At 40.3% G+C, this 24929-nt stretch overlaps 1 protein-coding gene across 2 annotated transcripts in view; it reads left to right on the plus strand.

Annotated features, from left to right (window-relative positions):
- The first annotated feature begins 4219 nt into the window (after positions 1 to 4219).
- Positions 4220 to 24929, plus strand: part of RPGRIP1 (RPGR interacting protein 1) — a 67252-nt gene continuing 46542 nt past the window's right edge. Inside the window, exons 1-8 of one of the 2 annotated variants that reach the window (XM_064570789.1) lie at positions 4220 to 4315; positions 14024 to 14156; positions 18130 to 18249; positions 18301 to 18395; positions 19555 to 19645; positions 20171 to 20284; positions 22406 to 22511; positions 24273 to 24296. In XM_064570789.1, the coding sequence (XP_064426859.1) occupies positions 4297 to 4315; positions 14024 to 14156; positions 18130 to 18249; positions 18301 to 18395; positions 19555 to 19645; positions 20171 to 20284; positions 22406 to 22511; positions 24273 to 24296 (702 nt within the window). In that variant the 5' untranslated portion in view covers positions 4220 to 4296. Of the gene's footprint in view, positions 4316 to 14023; positions 14157 to 18129; positions 18250 to 18300; positions 18396 to 19419; positions 19646 to 20152; positions 20285 to 22405; positions 22512 to 24272; positions 24297 to 24929 lie in introns of those variants that run through there. The other variant, XR_010405109.1, reaches the window with a different exon arrangement.

The following is a 24929-nucleotide window of genomic DNA, read 5'->3' on the forward strand; positions in this document are numbered from 1 at the left end:
TAATGCAATCACCTCACCTCTTCCTTCATGTTACTTCTCTATAATAGGAGGCTGGGAAGACTGGATAATTTAGCAAATTTGCAAAAGCTACCTTGAATGTGAGGTTTACTTTAAAACAAAATGGTTTCCTTGATTGCTTCCATTCTGTTCTAATCTTAGGACTATTGTCTAACATGTGAAAAGACATCCACTTGTGGGTGATTATTTAGTTTCTTTAAAATAGGTATGCTGTAGGGTGCCTAGGTGGCTCAGTCATTAAGTGTCTGTCTTCGGCTCAGGTCATGATCCTGGGGTCCTGGAATTGAGTCCCGAATCAGGCTCCCTGCTCAGCAGGAAGCCTGTTTCTCCCTCTCCCACTCCCCCTGTTTGTATTCCCTCTCTCGCTGTGTCGCTCTCTGTCAAATAAATAAAATCTTTAAAAAAAATAGGTATGCTATAAAATCTGTATAGATCCATTTAAAATTATGTCATTAGAAAGATGTTCTCCACTTGTTACGGTTTTTTAAAAAATGAGACATTACAGAATGGAATATGAATGGTCCAACTGAAGTTAAATTGTCTAGAAAGTAGATCAACAAATGTTAATATTCTCTTCCAGTGGTAGAATTTCTCTATTACATTTCTCTATTTGTTCAAAGTAAGCTTATAAACAAGCCTTTTCAGTTGACAAGTCAAGCTAGCTTCTGCAGAAAGGGGGTATTTTTTTTTTTTAAGATTTTTTTTTTTTTTTTTGAGAGAGAGAGAATGAGAGAGCACATGAGAGGGGGGAGGGTCAGAGGGAGAAGCAGACTCACCGCCGAGCAGGGAGCCCGATGCGGGACTCGATCCCGGGACTCCAGGATCACGACCTGAGCCGAAGGCAGTCGCTTAACCAACTGAGCCACCCAGGCGCCCCGAAGATGTACAAATCTTAAAGTCAGAGCTGGAGATAAAAATTTTGGAAGCAGGGCGCCTGGGTGGCTCAGTTGGTTAAGCGACTGCCTTCTGCTCAGGTCATGATCCTGGAGTCCCGGGATCGAGTCCCACATCGGGCTCCCTGCTCAGCGGGGGGTCTGCTTCCCCCTCTGCCCTCTTCCCTCTCGTGCTCTCTGTCTCTCATTCTCTCTCTCTCTCAAATAAATAAATAAAATCTTTAAAAAAAAAATTTTTGGAAGCAACAGTATTTATTTTCTCAAATTTACAGTTAAGTTCTAGTTAGTTAACATACAGTGCAATATTGGTTTTAGGAGTAGAATTCAATGGTTCACTGCTTATAGCACCCAATGCTCATCATAACAAGTGCCCACCTTAATCACCCATCTGCCCCATCCCCCACCCACCTTCCTCCATTAACCGTCAGTTCTCTATCATTAAGAGTCTCTTATGGTTTGTTTCCTTTTCTCTTTTTTCCCCCTCCCATGTGTTCATCTATTTTGTTTCTTGAGAGCTTGTTTGGAGGTTCTAGCAGGGGAGCGCAGCTACTCGTATACCCTTGACCGAAGATCGGTCCTCCTCTATCAGGGAAGGTCGTCCTCTTTGACAGAGCGCGCAGCTTCGGGAGGGACGCACATGGAGCGGTGAGGGAAGAAGGGGACACCCGCCTAGCCAGCCAGATCAGCCGAATCAACCCTGGTGATCAATGGGGTGACAGATGTCGCAGCCAGATCGCCCTCACATCCTCATCTATTTTGTTTCTTAAATTCCACATATGAGTAAAGTCATATGGTAGTAGTCTTTCTCTGACTTATTTTACTTAGCATAATATACTCTAGCTCCATCCACGTTGTTGCAAATGGCAAGATTTCATTTTTTTGATGGCTAATATTCCATTGTATGTATGTATGTATATAAATGTCATATATATATATGCATCATATCTTCTTTATCCATTTTTCAGTTGCTGGACACTTGGGCTGTTTCCATAATTTAGCGATTGTTGATAATGCTGCTGTAAACATTGGGGTGCATGTACCCCCTTGAATCTGTATTTTTGTATTCTTTGGGTAAATACCAAGTAGTGCAATTGCTGGAGTATGGGGTAGTTCTATTTTTAACTTTTTTTTTTTTTTTGAAGATTTTATTTATTTGACAGAGAGAGCACAAGCAGAGGGAGAGAGAGGGAGAAGCACGTTCCCTGCTGAGCAAGGAGCCTGATGCGGACTTGATCCCAGGACCCTGGGATCATGACCTGGGCCGAAGGCAGCCGCTTAACCGACTGAGCCACCCAGGCGTCCCCTATTTTTAACTTTTTGAGGCACCATCTCCGTAGTGTTTTCCACAGTGGCTATACCAGTTTGCATTCCCACCAATAGTGTAAAAGGGTTCCCCTTTCTCTTCATCCTTGCCAACACCTGTTGTTTCTTGTGTTGTTCATTTTAACCATTCTGACAGGTGTGAGGTGGTATATCATCATGGTTTTGACTTGTATTTCCCTAATGATGAGTGATGTTGAGCATCTTTTCATGTGTCTGTTAGCCATCTGGATGTATTCTTCTTTGGAGAAATGTCTATTCATGTCTTCTGCCCACTTCTTAACTGGATTTTTTGTTTTTTGGGTGTTGAGTTTGGTAAGTTCATTATAAATTTTGGATACTAACCCTTTATCGGATATGTCATTTACAAATATCTTCTCCCATTCTGTAGGCTGACTTTTAGTTTTGTTGATTATTTCCTTTGCGGCACAGAAGCTTTTTATCTTGATGAAGTCCCAATAGTTCATTTTTGCTTTTGTTTCCCTCTCCCCCAGCAACATGTCTAATAAGAAGTTGCTACAGCCAAGGTCAAAGAGGTTGCTGCCTGTGTTCTCTTCTAGGATTTTGATGGTTTTCTGTCTCACATTTAGGTCTTTCATCTATTTTGAGTTTATTTTTTTATCTGGTGTAAGGAAGTGGCTATTTCATTCTTCTGCATATTGCTGTCCAGTTTTCCCAACACCATTTGTTGAAGAGACTGTCTTTTTTCTATTGGATATTCTTTCCTGCTCTGTTGAAGATTAGTTGACCATGAAGCAATAGTATTTATTTATTTATTTATTTATTTATTTATTTATTTATTTATTTATTTATTTATTTAATTTATTTATTTGACAGAGAGACACACAAAGAGAGAGGGAACACAAGCTGGGAGAGTGGGAGAGGGAGAAGCAGGCTTCCCGCTGAGCAGGGGTCCCGATGCGGGGCTCGATCCCAGGACCCTGGGATCATGACCTGAGCTGAGGGCAGATGCTTAACAACTGAGCCACCCAGGCGCCCCATGAAGCAACACTATTTAAAGCCAAAAGACTGATACTATAATACAGGAAGAAGTGTTGACCAAGGTGTGAGGCAATTCTACAGATAGGATTCCCCAGTTATTAAGGCTATAGAGAAGAACATGGATGGCCATACCAGAACTTCCAAGTATACGTAATAGTTCTAGTCATCCAAAGAGGCTAATTTAACTTTCTCAGTCCGATTTCCAACCATCTGAGAAAGAGAATCTGATTGGCCCAGCTTGGGTCAAACTGGTTACTGAAGGGTCAGTCCCTGTAAATGGAGTGGGGAGGCGGGGATCAGAAGATTCTTTCTTTCTTTTTTTTTTTTTTTAAGATTTTATTTATTTATTTGACAGAGACAGCAAGAGCAGGAACACAAGCAGGGGGAGTGGGAGAGGGAGAAGCAGGCTTCCTGCTGAGCAGAGAGCCCAATGCGGGGCTCAATCCTAGGACCCTGAGATCATGAACTGAGCTGAAGGCAGATGCTTAATAACTGAGCCACTCAGGCGCCCCCCAAAGTATTTTTTTTTTTTTTAAGTAATCTCTACCTGCAATGTGGGGCTTGAACCTGAGATCAGGGGCCACATGCTCTACTGACTGATCAGGCCAGGCACCGCTTAGTCTTACTCTTTAACAAAGAGTGGTCAACACCACCACAAAAAAATGCTAGTGTGTCATGTACTGTCCAGAAAGTGTTGATAAGGGATGCCTGGGTGGCTCAGTCAGTTAAGCGGCTGCCTTCAGCTCGGGTCATGGTCCCAGGGTCCTGGGATCAAGCCCCGCATTGGGCTGCCTGCTCAGCGGAGAGCCTGCTTCTCCCTCTCCCTCTGCCCACTGAGTGCTCTCTCTCTATCTCTCTGTCAAATAAATAAATAAAATCTTTAAAAAAAAAGTGTTGATAAATTCATACATACAACTTAGGTACAGCCTGCAGAAGATATCCTAAGGTTGCATGTAATTGACTGGATTTGCCTTTATTTCAGTGTCCTCTGGGATCTATAGCTTGGGAACTGATAGGACATCACATCCCCTGTGGACAACACATCAGTAAACAACTACCTCTGATGGTACCAGCGTCAAAAGGTAAATTGTGCCTGAAGATGGAAGTCTTCTAAAATCACAACAACTTTCAGTCTGTCATTGTGTGGCATCTTGCTAGCCTCCAAAGTGACTGCTTTGCTCTCAGCTCTTTTCCTCAGTCTTCTCAACATTTTATTTCTAAATTATTACAACAGAAGTTTTACTGTGCAGATTTAGGAGGTAAAGCTAAATACCACCACAACAGAAGCTGAGAACAAATGAGTGGTCCATTCCTCTATCCATGTTATTAGCCCTTTGCTCTCACTAAACAAAGGTGGGCAATTTAAGATGAAAGAGCACAACCCCACAAGAGCTTCTTCCACACTTACCTTTTTTTTTTTTTTTAAGGTTTTATTTCTTTATTTGACAGAGACACAGCGAGAGAGGGAACACAAGCAGGGGGAGTGGGAGAGGGAGAAGCAGGCTTCCTGCGGAGCAGGGAGCCCGACATGGGGCTCCATCCCAGGACCCTGGGATCATGACCTGAGCCAAAGGCAGATGCTTAACTGACTGAGCCACCCAGGTGCCCCTCTTCCACACTTACCTTAAGATATTTTTTTAACTTTGTTTCTACTCTCCCACCCCTCAGTCACAGTTACTATTGAATCCATTTTTACTTGATTTCACTTCTATAAAATTTTTTCAAGGGTAGGGTGCTTTATGCACTGCCCATGGGTGTGTAAATGGTGAGGTCACTTTGGAAAAAAGCTTGACATTATCTAGTAAAGTTGAACATGCAGCTTTACTTCTGGATAAAAAATTTGCATAAATTTTTGCATATGTGTACCAGGAAACGTATACCAGAATGGTCACAGCAGTGTTATTCATAAGACAAAAAATGGAAACAACATAAATGTCCATAATTCAGGAAATGAATGCCCATGGATATATATTCATACAATGAAATAACAAATGTATTTTCTTTATAATAAAATCTAATTTTCTTCATAAAATTATAAAGAAATATAAGGCAGTTAATAGTTATAGAACATTTAAGATAGTGGTCACCTCTGGGGGAAGAAGGGAATAGAATGGGTGGGAACTTATAGAGGGTTCTTCATGTACTAGTAATGTTCTATTTCTTAAGCTAGTATGTATGTTTGTGTACACTTTATTATTGTCCAAACTGCCCATATATGTTTTATTTGCTCTTTTATATGTGTGATATGGAAATACTAACATTTTTATAATAATATACATAATGTATTTTATTTATAATACATTTTATTATACATAACAGTTTTATTGGGCTATAACTTATATGCCATAAAATTTACTCTTTTAAAGTGTACAATTCGGGGCGCCTGGGTGGCTCAGTCGTTAAGCGTCTGCCTTCGACTCAGGTCATGATTCCAGGTCCTGGGATCGAGCCCCGCATCGGGCTCCCTGCTCGGCAGGAAGCCTGCTTCTCCCTCTCCCACTGCTTGTATTCCCTCTCTTGCTGTGTCTCTCTCTGTCAAATAAGTAAATAAAATCTTTAAAAAAATAAAAAATAAAAAAAAAATAAAGTGTACAATTCAACAATTTTTACTGTATTCACAGTTTTTTGCATTCATCCCAACTAATTTCATAATTACCCCAAAAAGAAACCTTGTAGTGGACATTTCCCTTGTCCCCACATCTGCTCCTGATAATCACTTATCTGCTTTCGGGCTCTATCAATTTGCCTATGCTGGACATTCTTTGTAAATGAAGTCACATAACATATGCTTTTTTGTGAGTCTGGCTTCTTTCACTTGTCATAGTGTTTTCAAAGTTCATCCATGTTGTAGCATTTATCATTTATCATTCCTTTTTATTGCTGAGTAATATCTCATTGTATGGGCATACCACATTTTGTTTATATATTCATCAGTTGGTGGACATTTGGGTTGTTTTCAGTTTGAGGCTATCATGAATAATGCTGCTGTGAATATTTGTGTACAAGTTTTTTGTGTGGACATATTTTCATTTCTCTTAGGTATATCCCTAGAAGTGGAATTGCTGGGTCATATGGTAGCTCTGTGTTTAACATTTTGGGGAATTGCCAAACTATTTTTAAAGCAGTTGTATCCTTTTATGTTCCTACCAACAATGTATGAGAGTTCCAATTTTTTCATATCCTCACTTGTTATTGAAGTGATATCTTGTGTGGTTTTTAAAAATTTGTTATTTCTCTTGTGGTTTTGATTTACACTTCCCTAATGAATAATCACACTGAACACCTTTTATGTCTTTACCAGCCCCTTGTATAGCTTCTTTGGAAAAAAGTCTCTTTAGATTCTTTGTCCATTTTTAAATTGAGTTATTTGTCTTTATATTGTTGGTTGTAAGAGTTCTTTATGTATTTTGGATACAAATCTCTTATCAGATATATGATTTGCAAATATTTTTCCCATTCTGTAGGTTATCTTTTCACTTTCTTGATAGTGTCCTCTGAATCACAGAAGTTAATTTTTTTAAAAGATTTTTTATTTATTTATTTGACAGAGAGAGACAGCAAGAGAGGGAACACAAGCAGGAGGAGTGGGAGAGGGAGAAGCAGGCTCTTCGCGGAGCAGGGAGCCTGATGCAGGGCTCGATCCCAGGACCTTGAGATCATGACCCGAGCTGAAAGCAGTCGCTTAACTCACTGAGCCACCCAGGCGCCCCCACAAAAGTTAATTTTGATGAAGTTCAATTTATCTATTTTTTCTTTTGTCACTTGTGCTTTTGGTTTCATGTCTAACTTCATAGTGTCGTATTTAATACTGCCTAATCCAAGGTCACAAAAGTTTACTTCTATGTTTTCTTCTAAGATTTTTGTAGTTTCAGCTTTTACATTTAGGTCTGTGATCCATTTTGAGTTAATTTTTTATATGATGTGAGATAAGGATTCAACTTCATTCTTTTTTTTTTTTTTAAAGATTTTATTTATTTATTTGAGAGAGAATATGAGTGAGAGAGGGAGAGCACAAGCGGGGGGAGGGGCAGAGAGGGAGAAGCAGGCTCCCTGCTGAGCAGAGAGCCCAACGTGGGGCTCGATCCTAGGACCTCAGGATCATGACCTGAGCTGAAAGGAGACGCTTAACCAACTGAGCCACCCAGGTGCCCCAGATCCAACTTCATTCTTTTGCATGTGTATGTCTAGTCCTTCAGCACCATTTGTTGAAAAACGATTCTTTCCCCATTGAATTTTCTTGGCATACTTGTTGGAAAGCATTTAACTATAAATGTGAGGGTTTATTTCTGGACTCTCAGTTTTATTCCATTGATCTGCATATGTATCCTGTATCAGTATTATGCTGTCTTGATTATTGTAGCTTTGTAGTAAGTTTTTTTTTTTTTTAAAGATTTTATTTATTTATTTGAGAGAGAATGAGAGAGAGCATGAGAGGGAGGAAGGTCAGAGGGAGAAGCAGACTCCCTGCCGAGCAGGGAGCCCTATGCGGGACTCGATCCCGGGACTCCAGGATCATGACCTGAGCTGAAGGCAGTCGCTTAACCAACTGAGCCACCCAGGCTCCCTATAGTAAGTTTTGAAATCAGGATGTATGGATCCTCCTACTTTGTTCTTTTTCAAGGTTATTTTAGCTATTCTGGGTTCCTTGCATTTCCAAATGAACTTTAGGATCAGCCTGTCAATGTATGGGGGAAAAAAAGCCAACTGGAATTTTGATAGGGACTGCGTTGAATCTGTATATGAATTGTGGAAATCTTGGCAGCTTATCAATATTAATTCTTGAAATCCATGAACATGGGATATCTTCCTTTTTTTTTTTTTTTAAGATTTTACTTATTTAAGGGCACCTGGGTGGCTCTGTCGGTTAAGTTACTGCCTTTGGCTCAGGTCATGATCTCAGAGTCCTGGGTTAGAGTCCCCCGGGGGGCTTATTTATTTGAGAGAGAGCACAAGCAGGGTGGTGGGGAGGAGCAGAGGGAGAGGAACAAGCAGATTCCATGTTGAGCATGGAACCCAGCACGGGGCTCGATCTCATAACCCTGAGATCGTGACCTGAGCTGAAATCAAGAGTCAGACACTTAACCGTCTAAGCCACCCAGGCACCCCACATTGATTGATTTTCATATGTTAAACCAAGCTGTATTCCTGGGATCCGTTCCATTTGGTTATAGTGAAAAGCCTTTTTATGTGTTGTTCAATTCAGTTTGCTATTATTTTGTTGAGGATTTTGTATCTATAATTATAAGAGATACTGATCTATAGTTTTTTGTAGTATCTTTGGTTTTGGCCTCAGGTAATAATTTGGGAAGTGTTGCGTCTTCTATTTTTTTGGAAGACTTTGTGAAGGATTGATGTTATTTCTTCTTTAAACATTTGGTAGAATTCATCAGTGAAGTCATCTGGGCTTGGGATTTTCTTTGTGGGATGTTTTTGGTTACAAATTCAGTCTCATAGGTCTGTTCAGATTTTCCATTTCCTCTTGAGTCAATCTTTTTTTTTTTTTTTTTAAGATTTTATTTATTTATTTGACAGAGAAAGACACAGCGAGAGAGGGAACACAAACGGGGAGTGGGAGAGGGAGAAGCAGACTCCCTGCCGAGCAGGGAGCCCGATGCGGGACTCGATCCCGGGACTCCAGGATCATGACCTGAGCCAAAGGCAGTCGCTTAACCAACTGAGCCACCCAGGCGCCCCCTCTTGAGTCAATCTTAGTAATTTGTGTCTTTCTAGGAAATTGTCCTTTCCACCTAGGTTATCTAATTTGTTGACATACAGTTGTTTGTAGTATTCCCATATAATTATTTCTTTAAGGTTGATAGTGATGTCACCTCGTTCATTCCTGATTTTAGTTATTTGAGTCTTCTCTCTTTTATCTTGGTCAATCTAGCTAAAGTTTTGTCAATTTTGTTGATCTTTCAAAGAACCAGTTTTAGTTTTGCTTATTTTCACTATTATTTTTCTGTCTCCTCTTTCATTTATTCCTGCTCTAATCTTTGTTATTTCCTTCCTTCTGCTTGCTTTGGGTTTAGTTTCCTCTTTTTCTAATTTCTCAGGGTGAAAGTTAGTTGATTTGAGATCTTATTTTTTAATGTAAGCATTTGTAGCTATAAATTTCCTGCTATCTGTTATCTCATCCAATAAATTTTGGGTTGTGTTTCCATTTGTTTAAGACATTAACAATAAAACATGTTTAATTTAAAAAAAAAAAAAAGGACCCACGGTGGGACCTAGTCAAGCTGGGTGGTAACCAAAGCCACATGTCTAGAGCTTGTTCAATTACTGATGCTAAATGGATCATAATATTTTATTTATTTTTATTTTTATTTTTTTTTAAAGATTTTATTTATTTATTTAAGAGAGAGAGAGAGACAGCATGAGGGGGAACACAAGTAGGGGGAGTGGGCGAGGGAGAAGCAGGCTTCCAGCTGAGCAGGGAGCCCGATGCGGGGCTCGATCCCAGGACCCTGGGATCATGACCTGAGCCAAAGGCAGTCGCTTAACCAACTGAGCCACCCAGGTGCCCCTGGATCATAATATTTTAATAAGTGAAAAATCTAGGGGTGCCTGACTGACTCAGTCAGCAGAGCATGCGGCTCTTGATCTTGGGGTCATGAGTTGAAGCCCCAAATTGGTTGTAGAGTTTACTTAAAAAAGAAAGGAAAAACCAAAAAAGAAAAATCTACTGTGTTCAGTATGCTCTTCAGCAGTGCGCAACTTGGGATTTTGTGCTTCTCAAAGCTTTAAGTGTTCCACGAACTGAAATGTGAGCTGGCTGAGATAATTTTCAAAGTCAGAAAAGTCATAGTACTAGTGACAGAAAGCCCTGTGCAGGGACCAACCACCTAGAGAGTCAGTTTTGAGGCCATCCTCATGAACAAAAACCCAAAATAACTTAATATTTCTTCAAAAGAAGGTGCCAAAATGAAGGATGTACATATTTACTTTGTGGGAAAGAAATTTTGTAGGTTTTATTACAAACTGTGTTAAATTTTCTTCCTGTTATTTATGAAATAGCTAAAAGTAAATAAAGTGCTTGTTATAAATGAAGATTTTCATAAAGGTTTATCGTCATGTTAAAAATTTTATTCCTAGCAGGGCGCCTGGGTGGCTCAGTCGTTAAGCATCTGACTTCGGCTCAGGTCATGATCCCTGGGTCCTGGGATCGAGCCCCGCATTAGGCTCCCTGCTCCGTGGGAAGCCTGCTTCTCCCTCTCCCCCTGCTTGTGTTCTCTCTCTCCCTGTGTCTCTCTCTGTCAAATAAATAAATAAAATCTTAAAAAAAAGAGAGAATATATGTAATATTCTATATTGTGATATATATATATTGTGATATATATATATAATATATATATTGTGTTCCTGCTCTTGCTATCTCTCTCTCTGTCAAACAAATAAATAAAATCTTAAAAAAAAATTTTTATTCCTAGTGATCATTCTTTCCTGTTAAGCTGTTAAGTGTGCCTGGCAATCAGCTGCATTATTTTGTAAGTTCATTGGTTTGGAAGTTATAGCTTTTTTATTCCCCCCATTCTAAGCAATCTTGAATTTATTTTGGAAACTTTGCTTTGGGAGAAGAGAAACTTTTTTTTTCATTTAAGTATAGTTGACACACAATGTTACATTAGTTTCAGATGTACACCATAGTGATTCATGAACTCTTTACTTATGCTATTACAAGTGTAGCTACCATCTGTCACTATACAACACCATTGACTATATTCACTATGTTGTACCTTTCATCCCTGTGATTTATTCATTCCATAACTGGAAACCTGTTTCTTCCCCTGCCCTTTCCCCATTTTGCCCATCCTTCTATCCCTTCCCCTCTGGTAGCCACCAATTTGTTCTCTGTATTTATGGGTTTGTTTCTGTTTTTGTTTGTTTCTTTATTTTTTATTTTATTTTTTTAAGATTTATTTATTTAAGAGAGAGAGAGCATGAGCAGGGGGAAGGGCAGAGGGAGAGGGAAAGAATCTTAAGCAGACTCCCCACTGAGCACGGAACCCAACACGTAGCTCAATCTCATGACCCTGAGATCATAACCTGAGCCAAAACCAAGAGTCAGAGGCTTAACTGACTGAGCCACCCAGGTGCCCCTTGTCTGTTTTTTGGATTGCACATATAAGTGAAATCATATTGTATTTGTCTTTATCTGACTTATGTCACTTAGCATAATATCCTCTAGGCCCATCCATGTTGTTCACACATGGCAAGATCTTATTTTTTATGACTGAGTAATATTCCATTGTAGATATATACCACATCTTTTTAAATGTTGATTTTCTTTTTTTTCCCCAAAGAAGCAAGTAAGTTTTTAAAAAACAGCTTTATTGAAGTATAATTGGCATGTAATACACTGAATGTATTTAAGTATAAAATTTGGTTAATTTTGCTTCTCCCTCTGCCTCTGCTCCCCCTGCTTGTGCTCTCGCTCTCTTTCTCTCTGTCAAATAAATAATCAGAGAGAGAGTGAGCACAAGCAGGGGGAGTAGCAGGCAGAGGGAGAAGCAGGCTTCCCACTGGGCAAGGAGCCTGATGTGGGGCTCGATCCCAGGACCCCGGGATCATGACCTGAGCCAAAGGCAGACGCTTAACCAGCTGAGCCACCCAGGTGTCCCAATAAATAAAATCTTTTTAAAAAAATGTGGAAGTGCTCAAAAGTTCATGGAGATATTTTAAAATGACACCAGAACCAACTGAAAAGGCTGGATCTGGGACAATTTGGGTATCAAAATGAATAATGATATTGATGGATTATAACCCATTGAATAAAATAAGAATCCATGAGAATGCATAGATATAAATAAATGTATTAATAAATAAAGTAAAATCTTTGCCCTAGAGTAGAATTCCAACTAATAAATGTAGAAGGAGTAATGGAATTAGAATTATACTGTGGTTATGTCCTTGTTTTAAGGAAATATTCAATGAAGTGTTTAGAAATAATGGGACATCATGTGTACAATTTACATTCAAGTGGTTCCAAGAAATGAGAGAGAATATATGTAATATTTGGGGCACCTGGGTGGCTCAGTCATTAAGTGTCTGCCTTCGGCTCAGGTCATGATCCCAGGGTTCTGGGATCGAGCCCTGTATCGGGCTCCCTGCTCAGTGGGAAGCCTGCTTCTTCCTCTCCCACTCCCCCTGCTTGTGTTCTCTCTCTCACTGTGTCTCTCTCTGTCAAATAAATAAATAAAATCTTAAAAAAAAAAGAGAGAATATATGTAATATTATATATTGTGATATATATATATATATATATATATATTTGGAAAACAGTTTGACAGACTTTTAAAAAGTTAAACATACACCTATCTTTTTCACTCCTGTTTCACTCCTGTGTATTTACCCCAGAAAAATTAAAACATGTCCATACAAAGACTTATACACAGATTTTCATAGCTGTTATATTTGTAATAGCCAAAACCTGGAAACAATTCAAATATCCACCAACAATAAGTAGATAAATAAATTATGGTATATCTGTACAGTGAAATGTTACCAGCAATCAAAAGGAACTATTGATATAAGAAACACCATGGATGAATCTCAAAATAATTATACTGAGTGAAAGAAGTCAAACCACCCCCCCCAAACTAAAAAATAAAACGAGTACATAATGAATGAGATCTATATAAAATTCTAGAAAATCGACATAAAGCCATACTGGAGGTTGCCTGGGGACTAAAGTGGGATTGGGGTTAGGATGAGATGGAGAGGAATAGCTCACAAAGGAGCAGAAGGAAACTTGGCCATGATGGATATGTTCATTATCTTAATTGTGATGGTTTCACAGTTATATAAATATGTCAAAATTAACCAAATTTTATACTTAAATATATTCAGTGTATTACGTGCCAATTATACTTCAATAAAGCTGTTTTTTAAAAACTTACTTATCATTTCCAAAGGCTAGACCAGAGAGGTGTTAGTGGTGGCTGAGGTGGATCTGAGACTAAAGTTCTGAGCTCTTTCTTCTAGGAAAGGAGCTATATTTTGAGTGCTGGGGTTTTAGGATCTTTCCCATGAGATCAGAGCTGACTCTGGGCCAGTGAACACACACACACACTTAGACCAAGCAGATGTTCTATATCCAGGAGGCAACTTTGGGGACAGTTTCCCAGACCACAAAAACAAATGAGATGACTCTTGGTAATCAAGAAAGGTTTCTATCCTTTTCCTTAGTAAGGGTTTGAAGATGGTTTTAGGCACAATCTTTGTCTAGGTCCACATTATCTAGTAGGAAGAATAAACAGAAGAGTACTTAAAAAGAAAAATTAAGTAGACTAACAACCCTATTTGATATTTTTATAGAGAATGTACTTTCTAAGACTCTTAATGATAGGAAACAAACTGAGGGTTGCTGGAGGGGTGGAGGATGAAGGAATGAGGTAAGTGGGTGATGGACATTAAGGAGGGCATGTGATGTAATGAGCACTGGGGATTATATGAGACGGATGAATCACAGACCTGTACCTCTGAAACCAATAATACATTATATAGTAATTAACTGAATTTAAATTTTAAAAAAGAGAATGTACTTTCTAGACAAGACGTTGAGTTATACCTTATGCTGGAACAATATGGAATGATATTCCATATCCAGGAATGATTTGTAATGATAAAGAGCTCCATTAGCACACATTTCATATCCTTCCTGAATTTCCTCTCAAACACTCGAATCAAGATAGATTGAAGCCCTTTGGACAAGATGCGATGAGACACCTGATGGGTTAAAAAAAATATTACATGGAAAAATAATCTCTATTTACCTTGTCTTGGGACTTTAGGTAAGAATATAAAAGCTCAACCACCCTTGAGCAGAATGAGCCGGGAAGAATTGGAAGACAGCTTGTTTCGTCTTCGTGAAGAGCACATGTTGGTGAAGGAGCTTTCTTGGAAGCAACAGGATGAGATCAAAAGGTACCTGGTGTTCTCCTTAAGTCTTTAAAAGCTGGGGAGCAGGGGCACCTGGGTGGCTCAGTTGTTAAGCATCTGCCTTCGGCTCAGGTCATGATCTCAGGGTCCTGGAATCGAGCCCTGCATCAGGCTCCCGGCTCCACGGGAAGCCTGCTTCCCCCTCTCCCACTCCCCCTGCTTGTGTTCCCTCTCTAGCTGTGTCTCTCTCTGTCAAATAAATAAATAAAATCTTTAAAAATAAATAAATAAAAGTAAAAGGTGGGGAACAAAGGGAAATGGGCAAGTAAGAGAAGGAGGTTTTTATTTGCAAACGAATCCAAAAATCATATTGATCATTTATTGTATGCAGGCATATTGTAAGTGCTTTCTATGTATTAAGTAGCTTAATATTATAAATGCAATTAACTTATGTAATACTATGAGGGAGGTGCTGGTAAGAGGAAAAGGAAACATAAAGAAGTAATTTGCCTAAAGTCACAGCTAGCAAGCGAGTGGTAGCACTGAAAGCTCTTAAGTCTGAAATTATACCACGTACAGTGACCTTACAGTATTGGCTTTCAAAAGTGGATCTCTTGGGTGGGGACCTGGAGAGAATTCTGAAATAGAGTGTGGATAAATAATCAGATGGGAAGAAAGGGAGTTCTGAAAGTTCAGATTTCATCTCTAGGACATATTTTGAGGATACTGGTGTCAATGTCTTCCAGCCAAAGACTAGCAGGAACATACCTGTAGTTTGAACAAGTTGGGCTTATTACTCATTACAGCTAGAGAAATGCACACCATGGGGAACTATGGTCATTTCAATAAGAATGTGTTGGAAAAAATCTATTACAGGATTTGAGTTTCAGTTGGGTGATTTGTGGGAGGGTCCAAGGTAACAGGAGTTTGCTCCAGATTTTTTTTTTTTTAAAGATTTTATTTATTTATTCATGAGAGACACAGAGAGAGAGAGGCAGAGGGAGAAGCAGGCTCCCAAGGAGCAGGGAGCCCGATGCGCGACTCGATCCCAGGACCCTGGGATTATGACCTGAGCTGAAGGCAGACACTTAACGACTGAGCCACCCAGGCACCCGAGTTTGCTCCAGATTTGATACTGTTAGAAAGCAGGGAAAATTCTGCATTTGAATATCTCAGTAAGTTGTTTTGTTTTTGTTTTTTTTTAAAGATTTCTTTTATTTAGGGCGCCTGGGTGGCTCAGTCGGTTAAGCGACTGCGTTTGGCTCAGGGCACGATCCTGGAGTCCCGGGATTGAGTCCCGCATCGGGCTCCCTGCTCAGCAGGGAGTCTGCTTCTCCCTCTGACTCTCCCCCTTTCATGCTTTCTCTCTATCACTATCTCTCTCAATAAATAAATAAAAATCTTTAAAAAAAAAAAAGATTGGGTGCCTGGGTGGCTCAGATGGTTAAGCGTCTGCCTTCGGCTCAGGTCATGATCCCAGCGTCCTGGGATCGAGTCCCGCATCGGGCTCCCTGCTCCTTGGGAGCCTGCTTCTCCCTCTGCCTCTCTCTCTGTCTCTCATGAATAAATAAATAAAATCTTTAAAAAAAAAAAAAAAGATTTACTTATTTGAGAGAGATAGAGGAGAGAGGGAGTGTGTGTGTGAGTTGGGGGAGGGGCAGAGGCAGAGGGAGAGGGAGAAGGAGACTCCCTGCTGAGCCCAGGCCCCCCCCACCCAAGATCATGACCTGAGCCAAAGTCAGACACTTAACCAACTGAGCTGCCCAGGTGTCCTGATATCAGTAAATCTTATCTACAGGGAAGGTAGACTAGAGTGAGGCTAAAGCTGTAATTGGTTAGAATAGCAGTCATTCGGGCGCCTGGGTGGCTCAGTCGGTTAAGCGACTGCCTTCGGCTCAGGTCATGATCTCAGGGTCCTGGGATCGAGCCAGCTTCTCCCTTTCCCTCTATCCCTCCCCCCTACTTGTGCACTTGTTCTAGCTCAAATAAAAATAAAATCTTTAGGGCGCCTGGGTGGCTCAGTTGGTTAAGTGACTGCCTTCGGCTCAGGTCATGATCCTGGAGTCCCGGGATCGAGTCCCGCATCGGGCTCCCTGCTCGGCAGAGAGTCTGCTTCTCCCTCTGACCCTCCTCCCTCTCGTGCTCTCTCTTATTCTCTCTCTCGCAAAAAAAAAAAAAAAAAAAAAATTTATAGAATAGCAGTCATTCATTATCAGGAAAAGAAAATGTTTGGTATTTTGTGTGTGGCACAGTGACCTTGTTTCTGTCTGTGTTCAGACAAAATTATGCAGTGGCCTTGTTCAGTGTCACTCTATCATGGTCTCATTGGCCTTGTCTGATATTGGTGTTCTGTGAGATTACGTCCAACAGGATAATACGTGGCCTAGCAGTGAGCACCAGGCCCGTTTCAAACAACACTGGGAACTAGTTATGTCAGATCAATGCCCCGATGTCAAGAACAGCTTTTTGCTTTCTCACTGGTAATCCCCAAGAGTGGTTCAGAGCTACATTTAGAATCTACAGGATACAGGGGCACCTGGGTGGCTCAGTTGGTTAAGCGTCCAACTCTTCATCTTGGCTTGGGTCTTGGTCTCTGGGTTATGAGTTCGGGCCCTGCATTGGGCTCCACGCCCAGCATGGAGCCCACTTAAAAAAAAAAATCTACAGATACAGGCTTCCATTGTATGCCAGCACTCTTCAAAGTGGAGATTGTTTTGCATTGCGGAGAACTCAAGAATCTGGTGAAAGCAGGTTGCATAGGCCAAAAAAATCTTGCTTCTTGGTTGATAACCAAAAAATACTTGAGATTGTAGATATTAAGTGGCTAAATTAGATTCTATCTCCCTGACCCCTCTGGCTTTGGGCAAATTACCTGGCTATACTTCATGACTTGATTTCTTTCTGGATATAATGATATGTAATAATAGCTAACTCCTACACTGCTTACAACACACAGGACTGCTCTAAACACTTCACATATATTAATTTACTTAATTCTCATAACAATCTAATGAGGTGGGTGCTATTTTTATCTTTATTCATAGATGAGGAAACTGAGCACAAAAGGTTAATGACATGCCGAAAGCCACATAGATAGTATGTCAGAACTGGCAGGCAGGGGGCACAGAATCTGATGGCAAGGATTGAAAGCTGATTTTAGGTCAAGATGACAAATAGTGGGGGTGCCTGGCTGGCTCCATTTGTAGAGCATGCAATTCTTGATCTTGGGGTTGTGAGTTTGAACCCCACCTTGGATGTAGAGATTACTTAAAAGAAAAGATGACAAACAGTGATTGACTACCCACTGTAAGTAAGGCTGGGTGTATACTAAGGGCTATTGAGATGTGTACTAGGAGCTGTAGAGGAGTAATCCTTAAAGTTGGGCACGTATACAAGGGTGTGCAGAGAAGTGGGATGGGAGAAGTAAATATTAAAATTTCTTCTTATATTTAATTATCTCCCCTTTAAAAATTAGTCTTTTTATGTTGTAACATGACCACAGTTTATCAGGACAGAAGTATATGCATATAATTTAAAAATAAATGTACAAAAAAATATATTGAGGAGTGGCCCAACATTTTTTACTAAGACAGTTGTGTGATCATTGCAATGGAATGGACAGAGATGGACACCACAATGCCCCTGCCTTCCAAGAGTTAATTGGGGATAGAAAATTAATCTTTAAAGTGTAACTAATAGGGCGCCTGGGTGGCTCAGATGGTTAAGCGTCTGCCTTCGGCTCAGGTCATGATCCCAGGGTCCTGAGATCGAGTCCCGCATCGGGCTCCCTGCTCCTTGGGAGCCTGCTTCTCCCTCTGCTTCTCTCTCTCTCTGTCTCTCATGAATAAATAAATAAAATCTTTAAAAAATAAAAAAATAAAGTGTAACTAATAGACCACAGTAGATAAATTTCTATCACAGATCAGTTCATGATTATGTGCCACCAGATCAACTGGAGACATAATAACATAATTACAGAAGGAGGAGCCATTCCCACCATCTCTACTTTTGCTCATAGGTTGAGGACGGCCTTGCTCCGGCTGACGATGGCGGGCCGGGGCCCGAGGGCGGATGTGGCGGAGGCAGAGCAGCCGGCAAGGCGGCGGCGGAACGCGGGTTGGCTGCAGCCCCCCGCTAAGCACCAGCGCCCCCTGATGCATGGGCTGCAACTGCAGTTCCAGCGTGTCAGCCCCCCTGCTCCGCGACGCTTCCAGCCCCGGGGCCGCGTGGGACACAGACAGCTCCACACCGCCCGTGCCCCAGCGCCCGAGAAACCCAAGAGGGGTGAGGTTCAGAACCAAGTTTGCAACATTGCTCAGACACTGGGAAGGATTTATTTGTCAGCCACATTTTCCTCCTCATTGCTTTATGTCACCCACCACCCCATGTTTTGTCTGTGTTTAGACAGACAAAACATGTCCTTTTGTTCCCAGTGCTTTCTACCTCCCTAAAATCTTTTTGTCCTGGGTGGTTTGTCAGGTTCGAAATTCTCAGTTCAGCATGAAGTACTGCCGAGGAGAGAATCAGACAAGGTGAACAGGAATTTTGCCGGTCAAGTTCTGCAGTGGGCCTAGAAAGTAGATTAGAATTGACGTTAATGTCCCACTCCAGTCTGAGCGGCAGTGATCTTAAGACAGGTCCCTCTACAAGGCCTGTGGGACCCTGGGCTGAGTGGCCATGCCCCTAAAACTGGGGTTCTTCGCTTTTTGGGGGGACGTGGACTCCTTTGAAACCATGATCAAAGCTAGGTCTCCTTCCAAGAAAAGTGCACATGTACATGGTCAAAACTTTGCATACAATTCTACCAGTTCAGGGGTGTACAAAGCCCATTCCTGAAGTCCAGGCCTAGAAGTCAGGCTGTGAGTGAGCACTTGAAATTTCTCTTCTTTCTGTATTCCAAACGGCTGAGAGTCTCTGGCTGCTGAAAACCCAACACTGAATTAAGTAAAATGTTTTGTGTAAATTTCCTTCACCTAGCCTACTCACTCCATGGGAATGGGGTGTCTTTACCCTGGGGATTCAATGTTAGATTTGTTTCATATGGTTCTACATTTTCAAACTTCCTGCTGGAGCCAAATGAATCTTTGCAAAAACAGCTGAAAGTAGAAAAATTAAGTAAGTCTCAGTTTCAGTTCAGTTTAACTTCAGCATTATTGAGTACCAGTTACATACCAGGCACCAGAGATAAAGATGCATTAGACACACAGTCCCTTTCTTCTTTGCACCCTTCTTCTTCCCACTTATACTCCCTTACTTGGCAGATTATAGTCCCGCTGGCTTAGTAAGTCTGTAGTTGCACATCTATGCAAGAGTAAAGACTGAGAACCTCTCCTCTGGGATCAGTGGTCCTTATGGGGATTTCCCCCAGGTCTCAAGGCTACCTATTTTTAGCACTTGGTGTTCTGGAGAAATCTGTTGCAGGGTCTTCTGTCTAAACTTTCAGGGCCCAGTGACAGGCTGAGCTACACAGCCCCTCCCACATTCAAGGACCATGTGACAAATGGGAAGACCAGAGGTGAAATATCCAGTGAACTGTGAGTTCTTTTCATTTACCCTACACTGTTACTCTTTCAGCTTTAATTGGAAATACATCATTTAGGGAACAAGTGAATGTTGGCATTTTCAAGTCTTCCCAGCATAATCAGAGAAGATGAAAGTCAGCCGTAGGTCAAATTTCAACTTCGTTGCTTAAAAATGGGAAATAGGCATCTCTCTGTCTTTGAAGGAAAGGCAAATAAAAGCCCTTTCCTAGGTGAAAGTATTCCCTCTCTTTCCCTTTCTATTTTTCTCCCTTAGGTCGTAATTCATTTATATTTCTGTTTGACACTTGAGAGCTGTATTTTGTAATATTATCCATCACACATACCAAATTAATAACTCCTCTAACTTCTCTTCATACATATGAGAACTCAGTTCTAAATCCCTGTGAGAGCAATTTCTACTTCTTCTTTTTTGTGATTAATGTTCCTAATTCTAAGAATGTAATTTTTCAGTAAAGTCATAATTATGACTAAACTCATTGGTCTGTGCATGCCTAACAGTGCTCATGTTATGACCAGCAATACTATGCTAGTGGAAGAACCACCCAAGTCTCCTGAGAAAATGTGGTCCAAAGATGAAGATTTTGAACAGAGAAGCTCTTTGGAGTGTGCTCAGAAGGCCATGGAACTTCGGTAAGAGTGTGGCATTCCATACCTCAAACCATATGAACTGAAAAAGTAAGAGATTTTTATTCTTATTAACTCTGGCAGAGGAAAGGAGAATGCTTGGGATTAAATTCAATCTTAAATTCAGTCTGAGAAATCTTAAATTCCCATGTGGGTTAAGAAATGGATTCACCTAAAGAGAATGTTTATGTACATTGGAAGATTTGCTGTTTCACATCACAGAAGGAAAACTTTTTCATCCTCATCACCAGATAGGGGTTCTCAGTCCTCACTGTGCATCATTCTTTTTTGGAGAACTTTTTTAAAAGTAGACTTTATTTTTTAGAGAAATTTTAGATTCACAGCAAAAATTGAGCAGAAAGTATAGAGATTTCCCATATACCACACACCCACAGCCTCCCACACTGTCAACATCCCATTCCAGAGTGGTGTTTTTGTGATAGTGGATGAACCCATACCGACACATCATTATCATCCAAAGTCCTTGGTTTACCATAGGGTTCACTCTTTTTTTTTTTTTTTTAAAGATTTTATTTATTTATTTATTTGACAGAGAGAGAGAGACAGCGAAAGCAGGAACACAAGCAAGGGGAATGGGAGAGGGAGAAGCAGGCTTCTCGCCGAGCAGGGAGCCCAATGTGGGACTCCATCCCAGGACCCTGGGATCATGACCTGAGCCGAAGGCAGACGCTTAACGACTGAGCCACCCAGGCGCCCCGTAGGGTTCATTCTTGGTGTTACACATTTTATGGGTTTGGACAGATGTATAAACATGTATCCATCATTGTAGTATCACAGAGAGTAGGTTCATTGCCCTAAACATCCTCTGTGCTCTGCCTTTTTATCCCTCCCTACCCCTTACCTCTGGCACCACTGATCTTTTTACTGTCTCTGTGATTTTTACCTTGGCCAGAATGTCATCTAGTTGGAAAAATACACTATACAGTCTTTTCAGATTGGCTTTTTTCACTTAGCAATATGCATTTAAGTTTCCTCCATGTCTTTTCATGGCTTGATAGTTCATTTCCTTTAGCCCTGAATAACATTCCATTGTCTGGATATACCACAGTTTATTTATCCATTCACCTACAAATGACATCTTGGTTGCTTCCAAATTTTGGCCATTATGAATAAAACTGCTATAAACATCCATATTCAGACATAGTTTTCAATCTGGAGACCTTTTAAAAGTACAAAAGCCTGGAGGGATGGTGGGTGGGTGGGGTAGATTAAATGGGTGATGGGGATTAAGGAGGGCATGTTGTGATGAGCACTAGGTGGTATGTAAGTGATGAATCACTAAATTCTACACCTGAAACCAATATTACTCTGCATGTTAACTAACTTGAATTTAGATAAAAATTTGGAGGAGAAAAAATGTTCTATTCCAAAAAAGATAATATTAAAATAATGATATATGAGGTAAAACAATATGGAACATACCACACAAAAATAAATAAATAAATTAAATAAAATCAAAAGCTTGTGTATCTTATAATTTATTTCATATAAACAGATCCTGAAAATTAAAAAACAAACAAACCAACCCACAGAAACCTGGGCCCCACCCCAGAGATTCCCTTTCAATTATTTGGGGGTGGACTTCAGGCACTAAATTTATAAAGATTTCCCCAGATGATTCTAAGAAGCAGCTAAGACTGGGAATCATTGAGATAGAGCCTAATGAACCCAAATCTACCTCAATACCTTAGAAATAATAAAGAAAACATGGTCTCCTAGGTTGAGAAATAATCTTCCCTTGTGTTTCCCTCCATATCTATACCTTTCTGGTTTCTCTAAGGAAACAGGACTCAGACTCAGCTGGACTTTATAAGGTTTATGGGAAATTGTGAGCACCCTAATTTTAAAAATAGCTCTTATGTTTTCTCATAACACAGGGTTTAAGGTTGGTGGTGTCTGTATTGAATCCCAGCTAATATGAGGGGAAATGGGAGAGAGGAGATTATTTATTGGGGTATACACTCACTTCCTACTTCTGGTATGCTGTGGGCGAGGTAAAAAGGCAAGAGGCAAGAGGAAGATATTCTTATTTGGTACAGTATTGAGGGAAAGGGTGTTTAATTCTGTCCATTCACAGAATGTCTTAGCATTGTCTTCTTTCTCCAGAGCTTCCATTAAGGAGAATATAGAGCTGATTCGGCTTAAGAAGCTCTTACATGAAAGGAATACTTCATTGGTAGCAACAAAAGCACAATTAACAGAAGTTCAAGAGGTGAGCTGCCAGGGCAGGGCAGTGTGGGATGGCCTGGGGCCCTCAAATCTCAGACCCCTGGCGTCCTTGGCTATTTGAGAAGTGCTACTGGGCCCAATCAGGCATCCAGTTCCAGTGGGGACTGTCTGTCGCCAGTATGGGGGGGGAAAAGAGTCAGTATTATTTTCTCCATTATATACATGGAAGACCACAACTGAGAGAAATTAAATTGTCACACAACTTATAGGGGATATTCAAATCCAAGCCTTGTAATTCCGAGTCCATTCTTTTCCCAATACTTCCATTATCTCTCTATTAGGAAGAAGGCTCAAGCCCTGCCTTCTAAGGTGGAATTAAGTGGGGTTAACTTGTACCAGAGTTATCAGAATCACAAACCCGGAAGGAAAGATCATCTGGCAGTGGAGTGAATAATAAAGATTGGCTGGTACAAGTGAAGTGATCAGGTAAAAAATGACTGCAGTGCTCTAAGAGAGACAGCTGAGGGTCCCAACCAAGGCAGTGAGAGAGGCCCACAAAGAAAGGGCTGTATTGGGAACTTCCAGAAAGTAGAAGAATGGACTTCATCACCAAAAGGGAATGGGTGGAGAAAAAAGGGAAATGAAAGATGATTCCTGGTCTCTAGCGTGGGCAAGAAGATGATGGTGGTGTCATTCATCTAGATTGGCTACAGTTAGCACTGCCCTGGGTACTTCTGATGGGGATGAAAGGCATCTTCACAAGGTCAACCCCCAAACCTGTGTTTTGGAGAGAACTATGCATATGCTTGTATTCGTTTGACTTGGTTAATTTTGGTAGCACTTACAGAATGTGGAAACGTGGGAAGGAAGATAATTTAAAATTGTATGGGCAAATAGCAATATTTGTAGGATTACATTTTTTTTTTAAACCCCATCTATTCCTCCATTGCATTAAAGGAAAAAAGGAAGCAAGCCATTCTAAATCCTTACCCATGTTAGTGGTAGTGGTAGAGATGACCTAAAATGGTGAGTACTCACCCACAGTTGTTTAAAATGTAGGTTTTACAATTTGGTTTTCTCCAGCAGTTTGTCTTTCTAGTCATTGTTTCTTGCACACATACTTAAAAATGTTTGCCTTCTCTTAATCCCTTAGCAGTAAAATATGGTGGTCGGTAGCACAGACTCTGGAATCAGACAGGCTGAAGTAAAGTTCTGCCTCTGCCTCTTGATAGCCCTATGACTCTGAGCAAGTGACTTAACTCTATGAGCTTTGGGTGTCTCATTTTTAAGGTTTCAGTAATAACAACTACCTCTCAGATATGCTGTGAGGATTAAAAAATAATATATGTGAAATAATTATAATGATCATAATGTAACAGATAATGAAACACACAGTCCTGCTCAACCAGTAACAGTGTTGTAGTTGGTTTGGTTAGTGTTGCTTTTTCTGTTTCTAAAACTGGAAAGAAAACTCTCTGAAGCATGCTGAGTAAGAGATAGCACCTACTCTGAAAATAACTCTTTTTCTTGGATATTCCACCAAATGCAATACAAATGTGAATAAATGACATTTCATGCCTTTTAAAGAAATTGTGTCATCTGCTGTGTTCACAGACTTCCTGGCAAGCTAGGGCAAAGGAAAAGTAGCAGCAATTAGTAAACAAGTACACAAATTGACTTGATTTATGAGAATTTTAAAATATCTCTTAAACTAACCATTTAAACATTTGCTTTACAGAGATAAATATCAAAACAAATATTGAGTTGATAAATCAGTAGAATAATATGTATTTCTTTCTTTCAGGCATATGAAACTCTGCTCCAGAAGGTACTTAATAAAGATTGCTTAAATCTCTGTTTCTTAATAGTAAGAGTAATAACCCCCCCTCAAAATTTGTGTTAATCTTCAAGTAACCTAACACCAGAATTTAGCGAAGTAAATCGAAGTTATTATGACCTATAATTTCTATTAAGACAAATGTCCTATTACTATGATCAGAATATATTTACTGTGCCATTTTCATTAAACTGAAATATGAGATCTGAAATACATGGGATAGTATTTTTCAGCCTATTGCTAGAGAGAATTATATAGCATTTGTTCAGAAATTCCTAAGAGTATTCCTCTAGCATGTACAAGGTGATGAAATATAACAAAGGTGTTGCACACCTCCTCTGATGTTCTTAAATGTTCAGCGCCATTCACTCCTGTGAATGGGGTGCAGGTGAAGCCAGGTGAATGGCCATGATGAAGAGTTACTAAAGCAGAGTTCCCAGCATGAACAGCCACAGCTGTTCCTCACCAGAGAACTTCTGCACACTTCTGAGTTAGCATGTCACTTTGCTAGGTGCAAAGGAAAGAGTGTATCACCCTAAGAAGCATTCAGATAGCTTAGAACGTAAAGGCAGCCATGAAAAGTTATCACTTCACTTAGAGCCAAAGTTTAATTTGAACCTTGGG

Source organism: Mirounga angustirostris, unplaced genomic scaffold (genome assembly GCF_029215605.1).
Source record: "Mirounga angustirostris isolate CCGP_5_RB_7025 unplaced genomic scaffold, mMirAng1.0.hap1 SCAF_9, whole genome shotgun sequence".
In the NCBI taxonomy this organism is placed as follows: Eukaryota; Metazoa; Chordata; class Mammalia; order Carnivora; family Phocidae; genus Mirounga; species Mirounga angustirostris.